Below are 11,064 nucleotides of genomic sequence, written 5' to 3'. Positions count from 1 at the left end.
ATAACGGTCGGTGTATTCCCAGAACATCGAACGTACTCAAGCTCTCTCCGTTTTTGGACTAGTTTGGAGTGCTCCGCGTTGGTGGGCGGATAGAAAGGGCGCCGATTGATCAAGATGCAATTCACCCGATGCTGTTACCACATCATCACCCACTTACGAGTCTCGTGATCAAGGACGCACACGAGAGGTTTTTTCATTCTTAAATGGACCGAACCCTGTACGAGGTACAATCAAGATTTTGGATTATACGAGGAGGCAAAGCGGTGCACGACGAAATGAGAAAATGCATGGACTGCAGACGAAGATTTTCAAAACCAGCGCAAACATTCATGGCCCCACTCCCCGCTGCTCGAGTAACACCGGATCTCCCACCGTTTACACACGTTGGAGTTGACTATTTCGGGCCGCTTCACGTAGCAATAGGACGGCGGACGGAGAAACGGTATGGCTGTCTTTTGTGATGGTTTACACGCGCGTGGAGCGTGCAAACTATCACAAGAATTTAAAGTAATAAAGAATCTTTGACTTTACCGCATTGTATTTGTAAGGCTGGAACAGGTCGGGACAGATCGGCACAACTAGCGAGAAAGTTAACAGAAGACCGAAGGGGCAAGCTAAATCTAGTTCTATTTATTAGGTCTTGAGGAAGCATTTTTTCCTTGGTTGGCGTGGGGTCGTGGTAGCGTCCTTTCCAACGGTCAACTTGACCTTCTTCTTTGTTCGAGAACAAGGGGGCTTTTTCCGCAACGGTCAACTCCCCGTATTGCTTGGGGCGCCAGAGGGGTGACTTTTTAGAAAGTCGAAAGACATCGTTTTTCTGTTGTCAGAGATCTTGATTCTTTACATCACCCCCCCCCCTCCTCAATTGTTGCGCCCCGCAACAATCACTCTCAGCTTCTGAATGCGAATAGCAAGGGAATGCGAATAGCAAGGGAATGCGAATAGCAAGGGAATGCGACAGATGAGCAAGATAGAACAGGAGGAGGCACTATAAGAATGAGAAATGGAAAGTAACAGCGAAGTAACTGCGGCAATTTTATGGATACGGAAGAAGAGAGAGCGAACGCATACATAGAAAAGAATTATGTGAAAAAATGAATAGCGCAAAATTGTACGTAGAATAAGTGGAGGGAAATGAAACAGCAATGGGGAAAAAAAGGAAACGACACTATGGCGACTACTAAAGGAAATGATAGTGTAAGAGGACGACGTTAAGAACTGAAAAAAAAGGGGAACACTATGGCAAAATTATAAGGTAAAAGGAAATGTGCTAGCGATGAAAACGACACTATGGCCACTTTTATTCGACTCTTCGTGGCTGTGATCGTGGTCTACGTGGTAAGAAGGCCTCGTCTTCCTGAGTCGTGTGTGGCGGTCGTGGTTGGCGCGGTCGCGTACGGCGTGGTGGAACTGCTGCCGATGCGGATGCGGTGGATTGGGATTGGTTGGTCACTGCTGTTGGTTGTACGTCGATGGACATGGGTAGATCTGCAGCGGTGATGGCCAATGGAGGCTTTTTGAAACAAGTCATTTGGAGGATTTTAGAAAGAAGGGGGAAAGCCTTGAGTAGTAGCGAACCGATTCCGCAAAATCTCACGGCCAATACTGACAACGCACCAAATCCCGAGACTGCTCCGAAATTCTTTACCCATCCACCGATCTTAGCGACGAAATCAATGTTCGGTGCGTCGCCGTGATGAATGAGTACGTTTGATGTCAGTAATTGACGTGAGTTATCTTCTGCGTAATGCTCATGAATAGAAGCCAAGAGGTCGGCCATCACCGACGCGTGACTCAACGGACCGTTTTGCATCGCGGGATTCATGCAAAAAATTTTGTAGAGAATTATCAGCTTCATACGTCGCCAATCCGACCAGGCGTCTGCCGTTTGTTGGAACTGTTGTGATTACCGGAACCCACCCACCATCCGCGTAGATGTGAGTTTTCCCATTAAAGTTGACGTAGTTAGGTTCAGGCCAATAACATGGGTGATATGGAACAAGTTGCCATCCGTTATGAACTATTGTGAAGTTCATAAAACGGGGCTGATTTCCACATTTCGTCCGCTCGGCCCCGAAGGATACATTAAAAGGTGCGCAACGTGCAACCTCAACCTGCGCTCCATACACCGTTAATCTTGAACAACTAGGCAGTTGAAGTTGGGTAGCCGCGTACCACCCGTCGTTCTTAGCACTCAAGAGAATACTATTGCGTGTTGCTTTTCAGTTCTCGCATTGGAGGCGTCTAATTTCATTCGCCAGCCGATTTACTTGGTCTAGTGCCAGATCCCTGGTATATTGATGATGGGCCGCCTGCTTGATCTCTGCTGCTAATGACGCAGGAATCTTACGCTCTGTGGTATTGTGGGAATCGATGCTGTCGTAAGACCTGTTTGAGTGTACTTCGACTAACAATGGAGTGGCTAGTGGTTCTGTAGCGTTCGTAAAACCCAAGGCATATGAGGTATACAGTTCCGGCGTTGGTATGTTAATGACAATCAGGATTTTTTCCATTCCATTAAGGCTGAACAAGGCGGATTTGCCACACCGTTCTAATTCCTTCGTAACATTAACGAGGTAGTCTGTTTGGCTGATCCGATCCTGTAAGCGCCGCATTTTTGGATCGTGAGTCTTGTACAACAGGCCGTCGTTTACCGATTCGCCTGCTAGTTTGAGATCACAGGGTTTTTTTTCTTTGTACGCGTCTTCCCAAATAAGCGTTTGAAGGTTTCTGGTCACGGATCCGTTATAGGGGAATTTGATTGTACCGACGGGGGAGTTGATAGTGCAATTGTCGCACTCACTTTCCAGCGCGACCTCCGCGATTTTACAATGGAATGTGACGGCCCAACGTTTTGTCATCCAAACCGGCTGTAACGAGGGCATCACGTCATAGGTGTACTTGTGACTACCTTTCGCGTACATTGTCTCGTTTTTGCATTTCCTTAGATCCCGCATTTCTTCACAGTCGGAAGTGGATGCTGGAACGGCCCATTTACTTTCAGTAGTGTAATGCCAACCGAAGAAGTCAGTAAAGATAGATCGAGTGACCGCCCACATGCGACAAACGTGTCCTGGGAATCGTTTAACTTCTGGTAAATGGGAGTACAGGGTGTACGTAACATTTTTTGGGGGGGGCAGGATCTTCCGATCCAAGGAGGCAGTCTTCATCGTCGAAGGCGATGAACCCATCCTTTCGCTCGTTACTACAGTCACATACAGTGGTCATGATGGCCCCTGTCGTGTGTAGGCTGGCGAGGAGAACTAACACGAAATAACTAGAGAAGAAGACAAATTGAGTCTGATATACCGAACTAACATGTTGAATGGGAAACAAAAAAAAAAAAAATTTTTACGGAACAAAGTAAAACGAGAAGAAAAAGGGAGTGGGGCTGGGTGTTTATCGCTAACTAATAGGAAGCTGAGGAAAACAGAGCTTTTTTGGGGGAGAGGTTTGACCAGTCAATTCGACTTGGCTCATGACCCAGATTTGGATCTTTTTAACGAAATCAATTAAGTGGGCGTCTCTGCCGTCATTCGGCGCGACAGCGTCCAAATCAATCAGTTCCCTGTCACCTTCGTGATCCGGGGTATTGACTTCATCTCCTGCTTCTACGTCGGCAAGATCCTCTTCGTTGTCGGAGTCCTCTTCTCTTAGCCTGGTGGTTCTTAGCTTAGACTCTCGTAAATCGTCGAAATCGACGCATTCCTCATCTCTCCAAATCATGCACTCTGTCAAAGCCTTCAGGCGGTTGACGTGCGTAAGCTGGATACCATTTCCATGGTACGTACGGATTTCCACCGTATGGTTAGGGAAGACTTTTGAAACTCGAAAGGGGCCTTGATATCGAGGGTTTAATTTTTTGCTCGTTCCTAATTGAGTGACCCTTACGTCCAGGAGGATGCGATCACCTACTTCAAAGTTCTCTTCCTTGGCTCTCTTATCACACTGGATCTTCTGCTGCCTTCTAGCTTCCAATAGGTTTTCTCTGGCTAGCGCAAAACCTTCTCTTAGCCGTTGCATCGTTTGGCTTTTGTAATCACGAGGGGTGATTAACTCCGGTTCCGGTCTTAAAAACCTGTCAACAACCATGTTTGGGTCCCTCGCTGTAATTAAAAAATACGGACTCTCCATCGTGGAAGAGTGTACTGAGTTTCTATATGCCGAGGCCATTGAGCCGAGGACTTCTTCCCATTGCTCGAAGCCGTTAGCAATATATTTTCGCACCATGTCCACCACTGTTTTATTAAAGCGTTCTATCATCCCATTCGATTGAGGATGATACGCCGTCGTTGTCTTATGTTTAGTCCTGAGCTCTGGACATAAACTGTTGAATAATTGAGATGTGAAATTCGTCCCCCTATCTGTTATGATAATTTTTGGGGGCCAATGATATAAAACGATTTTGTCCATCAGCGCCCGGCAGGTCGTTTCTGCCGTTTGATCGGGCAAGGCTACGACCTCGGTCCATTTAGAGAAAGCATCAGTCATGACGAGTACATATTTATTTCCTTTAGAGGATTCGGGTTTAATCGGACCTAGAAAATCCATGCCGATAACTTCGAATGGAGCCGTCGCGATCTCTAACGGGTGTAAGAACGCTCTCGTTACTACCCGTCTTTGTAACGCACAAGCTTCGCATGACTTACAATAATCCTTGATATCACGCAACATGTGGGGCCAATAGTATTTATCCCGTATCCGGAGATACGTTCGTAAAAAGGCGAGGTGCCCTGCTAATAGCGAAGCGTGATATTCTTTAATAATACTTTTCCTCAATGAATACGGCACGACCGTTTGCTCTTAAATGAATTGCCTCCTTTTTTTCGATGGTGGGAGAAAATCCCTCCTCAAAACCCCTTGTTTAATGTGGAACAGTTCGATCTCCTTTATCCAGTCTGGGTTTTCCAATTCGTCTTGTTCGAACAATGTACCTTCGTTGAGATAACGAATGATTTTTGAACAAGTTTCATCTTTTCGTTGCTCCTCGATAATATTGTCAGTGAAATCCGTTCGTTCCTCGGCAGTTACAACACGAATACGAGAGAAGAAGTCTGCATTTGCGTGCTCCTTTCCTGGTTTGTGAGTAGTTTTATACTTGACTGCCGACAATTCAATCGCCCATCTACCTAGTCTGCTTTTCTCATCCTTATGGGTTTCCAACCACTGGAGTGGTCTATGATCGCTAATGATTTCAAATTTGTCGTCCTGTAAATAGTGACGGTATCTTTTTATTCCATAAACGATGGCTAAAGCTTCGCGCTCTATAGCTGAGTAGTTCTGTTCCGCCGAATTCAAATGTCTACTCGAATACGCAACCACGACTTCCTTCCCATCCTGAATTTGACTGAGCACCGTGCCGATTCCATAGTTACTAGCGTCGGTGAAAATAAGGAACTCTTTATCGAAATCAGGGAAGGCGACGACAGGTGGCGTAATGAGACATTCGCGCAACGTTTCGAAAGCCTTTTGTTCGACCTCTCCCCATGTGAAGGTGGCGTCCCCAGCATTTTGTTCTCTTACAATTTTCTTAACTTTCTTGTTGTGATTATCCCTGTCCTTTTTCTTTTTAGTCAATTCTATTAACGGATGCGCGATATCCGCGAAATTTTTGATAAAACGCCGATAGTATGATGCGAGCCCTAAGAACGATTGAATTTCTACAATGGTTGTCGGCCTTTTATAATTTTTCAACAGTGTAATTTTCTCTGGGTCCGGGGCGACTCCACTGGCTGAAATCACATGCCCTAGATATTGCACTGATTAACACATGAATTTGCATTTTGAGAGGCTGAGTTTTAAATCGGCTTCTTCTAAAAGGTTGAAGATGCGTCCTAAATTTACTAAATGTTCTTCTTTCGATTTTGAGAAGACTATAATGTCATCGAGATAAACTAAACATATTTTCCCGATGACGGAACGTAAAACATAATTCATTAACCGTTGAAATGTGCCAGGCGCATTAGTCAACCCGAACGACAACCTATTCCATTCGTACAGATTGTTATCCACTATGAACGCTGTCTTTTCTTTGGAGCTGTCGTCCATTTCTATCTGCCAATAGCCTGAAGCTAAATCTAAGGTAGTGAAATACTTTTGCCCGTGGAGTAAGTCTAGAACATCGTCTATTCTAGGCAAGGGAAAGGAATCTTTTTTTGTTATACCATTGAGTTTTCTATAATCCATACAGAGTCGGATTCCTCCGTTTTTCTTTTTTACTAATACTACGGGGGCCACCCATGGAGATACGGACGGCCTTATTATCTTGTTAACTAATAATTCCTACAAAATACTGTCAAGCTCTGGTTTTACGTTTTGGTGTATCCGATAGGGGCGTAATCTAATGGGTCGTTGTCCTTCCGTATTAATGTGATGCTTTACTAGCCCCGTTTTCCCTAATTCTCCTGTAGTGGAGGCAAATATTGATTTTCTATCAATTAAAAAATTTGTAATGCTGGTTCTATCTACTCCTGACATATCAGGTGGCAAATTGTTGGCAAAATCTACAGCACTGGACGACAGCTCGCGCTCAGCACAATAATTGATATTATCTTTTTCTATCCGGCAAAATCCTAACGTTCCGATTATTTCATACCTTGGCAGGGAGATGGGTTTATTCGTTTCATTAACTAACGCTATTGTAAAAACGGCCTCCTCACTACTCTTATTGATGAAAGGATCAACTCGTAATCCGCTGTTCAGTCCCGGTCCTCTGTGAAAAAAAAACGCAAGATTGGGAGGTAGCTTAGCCCCATTCCCTTCCGATTCAACGACAGTGGCACTAAAGGGCTTGATCGTGATCTTCTCTCTTGCTACGATGGTGGGCGAGGAGTCCGGTTTCAAGGTTTGTTTGACTCGGTAAATTCTCCTTTCACTACCATCAATGATGAACTTGTGCTTGTACAGTGCATCTAAACCTAAGATACACTCCTCGCTGATGCTATCAACGACGATAATATCCTGCAGAAGATTATCGCCTAAAACTTGAACTTGTAGGGTCACTAGCCCTCTTGTAACTAGTCTGGTGTTCTCTACACCGTATAAATCGACCGGAACGTCAGCAGTAAACTTCATTACACCTTCCTTCAATCGGTTAAAAACTTCTGTCTTAATTAAACTTCTACCCGCCCCACTATCTAAAAGGCCCTTGAATTTCTCATTTCCAACTTGGATGGGAAGCCGTGGTATTTTATTTTTTCTGGTTTCTATTACTTGATTAATAATCTGCCGGGGTTTAGGACAAGGCCCACCGTTTTGCCCCACGTTACAATTGGTGGCTTCTAGTTTTCCTGATTCCAGGGGTTGAGCTGACCAGGATTCTGAGCCTGCGACGCATATCGGGCGTCGGAACGAAGTGGTGCGGATGGGCAATCACGCGCAATGTGCCCACCTTGATGGCATTTGAAGCAGGTTGGCCCGTTTGGTCCCCACCCACACTTGTCAGTGTTGTGAGTTGTTGGGTTCCTGCCGTTATTTGCGCAATAAGCACAATACCGCTCTCCTCTGTGAGGGGGTCCATTAACCGGATTATTGTGATTATCCTTGTAAAATGGTGGTGGATTACGATGTACTGGCGGTTGATGCGGAGCCCGAGTACTATTGTCTGTAACCAGGCCACTGTGATTTTGTTGATACTGTCTCCTTGGTTGAGCCTGGGTGATCGCATGGCTCATACCGGCGACCTGGAGCTGCAGATTTCTCATCATTTTCTCTGAGTCTCTGGACTGTTTCATCATATCGCTATAACTCTTATTACTAGCTTTCAAAAGGTTTTTCAATTCCTCTATTTCCTGTTTGCTTTCTGCTAATTGTGCGTTATGGCCCGTGGCGACGGCATTGATTGACTCGTGACTCTTATCTGTAAGTTGGGTGGCTCTCATTTTCTGCGAAAGCTGCTCAATGACTGATTTTAGTTCCGAGATCTCGTTTTTTGTTTCCCTCAATTCCTGGGCATTAGCATTTGCCGAAACGGCGTTGACAAATTTGACGCTCCGTTTCTCTAGTTTGGCTTCATTTAAGATAGCTGCACATTTCTCTGTTGCTTTTACCAGGTCATTTAAGTTCCTATAGTCTTTAAAACTCATTATTTCGCGTAGGTTGGATTTTAACCCTCCCAGAAAGCCATCCATTAACATAGTCTCTCTTAATTTGAGGACATCTGCATCAATTGTCTTTCCTACTTCCGTTGGGTAGGCAAACGAGTAAAGCTTCTGTAACCGGCAAGCATAGTCCCTGATAGATTCCCCAGAATTACGGATGCAATTTTTAAACTCTGTAAAGTACATTTTTCTGTTATCCCCTCCATAGAAGCGTTCATGGAGATTCTGTTTAACCTTAACGAATGATTTTGCTTCCCTTGGATAATTTAGCTGCAAGGTTGTAATACAGTCCACTGCAGACCCAAAAAGCTTTGAGCCTAAAAGTTTTATTTTTCTCCCTTCTTCAAAATCAGCAGTGTCGACTACCCTTTCAAAATGTTGTATCCAGTCCTCAAATTTGGTTGACCCCATTCCATTGAAAGCGGGTACCTGAGCTAATAACGCTATCGTTTGTTGTTGCTGGTTCTGCAATAACTTTTGACTATTGTAATAGCTCTGGTTCGTAGCAGTGGAGCAGTTGACCTCTTTTTCGACTATATCTACCGCGCGGAACTCGCTCGCGCCACAAGCTGTTTTTGTCAACGCCAAGGCGGCTTTCGCTCCTGCTGCGGCTTCTTCTCTTGACGCCCCTGTCTCCCGCAGACATTTGTACAAAGTCTCATATGGGTTTGGATGCGCCATCGTTGGTCTAGGTGGGTTCGTGTCGATCGTTTGCTGAGAAGGGTTCAATTTGAAATTTACGCTTTTGTACGGTGTGAACTTTGTTTCTATTTGTTTTGACGAGGACGGCTGGGGTTTTTCGCAGGGGGGAAGGGTCGTTTGAGTTTTTACTTGTCGAGTGCACGGGTGAGGCGTCTGCGTTCCCACCAATCGGGTTGAAGGGGAGATCGTCTGTGTTCCTACTTGATTAGTAGGAGCTAGTTTCTCTGTCGTTTGTTGTGATTGGTCTGTATAAAAATTATGATATCTGCTAATAGGCGTCGAAGAATATTTAAAGGGTGGGAGTGACTGGTCGTCGGCCGGCGTTTCTACTTTCTCTTTCCCTCTTAAATCTTCCTCGACACGTTCTCTGGTGCGTTCAAGGTCTTGCTCGACTTCTAAATCGTTATGAGACTTAAAACTGCTGAAATCGTCGTTCTCATCTTCTGACTCGGGATCGCTTTCGAGTTTGAGATAGATGTCGTTAATCAGAGTGGACTCGACAGGTTTAATCGTTTCTGGCACAAGGGGCTGGAAAGCTTTGTTTCGATTACGTTCACTGACTCGGGTCGGCGGCTGACCCTTTACTCGGATGTTGCGATTTTTCCGCACCGTTAGACCCGGACCCGACTGCTCAGGTGCCTCTTCGGTGCGAAGTTCAACGTCTTCCACGTCAGCGTTTAATTCGGGATAAAGGCGAGTATGGGTGACAGGTATCCTAGGTAGGGATTTGCTGACGGCGTTGGCCCAATCGTCTTGACGCTGGCTGGACGTTTCCCCGATCAAGTTTCGAATTGGATTGGACGGGCTATGTAAACCTTTTCCTTTACTTAAAAATGCTGCACGGTCTTCTTCGAACGAGGAATTTCCGGGCAGAGGTTTAGGCTCGACATGGTAGTCGTTCTCGTCTTCGTAATAGTCGTCGACTGAGTAACAGTCGTCGTCAACGGCGGGCTGGCGTCGTTCCGCTGATTTCGGAGAAAAAGTGGTCAAGATAAACTTCCCGAGTGTGTTGAAAAAGCTAGGCTTGCCTAATTTTGCTTTAGAGGCTACTGGCGTTGCGTGGGCCATTCGTTGGCGAGTGGTTTTCTGCGGTCGGGACGGTGCACGCATTCGATCCAGATGGTGCAAATTGTATCACCCCTCAACCGGCTTGTCTGACTTCGGTTTAAAGTTACTGACGCTGCATTGGCATTTGTTGCCGAGGGGTTTTCTGAGGTCGTAAATCGCATCCCGTAAAAATAGAACGGTGCTGATGATGCTTGCAGAGAAGAAGAAAAAAAATATAGCTGGAGGAAAAAATTAGTTAACGTAAGGCGGAATCAAACTCGACCTCACAATTGGCAGAGCCAGCTGTTTTGGGAGAACAATTAAAATTGACCTTCTCAGTGAGTTGAAAAAAAAAGAATTCCCGGCTTGTCTAATTTCACCTTAGAATTACTGGCTTTGCATTGGTCATTCGTTGACGAAGGGTTTTCGGTGGTCGTAAAGCGCATCACCGAAAAAAAAAGAAAATGGCGGCGATGCTTTGCGGAGAGAGAAAAAAACGGATGGGAAAAAAACAGTTAACTTAAGAAGGAAATCAAATTCAACCTAACAATTGGCAGAGCCAGCTGTTTTAGGAGAACAAATAAAAAATAGTCCTTCTCGGTGAGTTGGAAAAAAAAAGAATTCCCGGCTTGTCTGATTTCGCCTTAGAATTACTGGCTTTGCATTGGTCATTCGTTGACGAGGGGTTTTCGGTGGTCGTAGGGCGCATCACCGAAAAAAAGAAAATGGCGGCGATGCTTTGCAGAGAGAGAAAAAAATGGATGGGAAAAAACAGTTAACGTAAGGAGGAAATCAAATTCAACCTAACAATTGGCAGAGCCAGCTGTTTTGGGAGAACAAAAATAGACCTTCTCGGTGAGTTGAAAAAAAATAATTCCCGGCTTGTCTGATTTCGCCTTAGAATTACTGGCTTTGCATTGGTCATTCGTTGACGAGGGGTTTTCGTTGGTCGTAAAGCACATCACCGAAAAAAAATGGCGGCGATGCTTTGCAGAGAGAGAAAAAAATGGATGGAGAGAAAAAAAAAAGAAATGGCAGAGTTGGCTGAAGACCAACAAAACTGCTATCTAAGTTATACAAAAAATAGCAGAGTTGGCTGAAGACCAACAGAACTGCTATACAAGTTATACAAAAAATGGCAGAGTTAGCTGAAGACCAACAGAACTGCTATACAGGTTATACAAAAAATGGCAGAGTTAGCTGAAGACCAACAGAA

General features: G+C 45.0%; 1 protein-coding gene and 1 pseudogene across 1 annotated transcript; both read right to left on the bottom strand.

Annotated features, from left to right (window-relative positions):
* Window positions 1–1,300: 1,300 nt before the first annotated feature.
* On the bottom strand, window positions 1,301–2,957 carry LOC123473796 (annotated as a pseudogene).
* Window positions 2,958–7,280: 4,323 nt separating this feature from the next.
* LOC123473801 lies at window positions 7,281–8,780 on the bottom strand. The gene has a single exon (XM_045175153.1). It carries the CDS (start codon window positions 8,778–8,780, stop codon window positions 7,281–7,283), a length of 1,500 nt encoding a protein of 499 aa, XP_045031088.1.
* Between the last annotated feature and the right edge of the window lie 2,284 nt (window positions 8,781–11,064).

This window comes from Daphnia magna, linkage group LG6 (genome assembly GCF_020631705.1).
Source record: "Daphnia magna isolate NIES linkage group LG6, ASM2063170v1.1, whole genome shotgun sequence".
In the NCBI taxonomy this organism is placed as follows: domain Eukaryota; kingdom Metazoa; phylum Arthropoda; class Branchiopoda; order Diplostraca; family Daphniidae; genus Daphnia; species Daphnia magna.
This window is presented reverse-complemented; position numbering and strand designations above follow the sequence as displayed.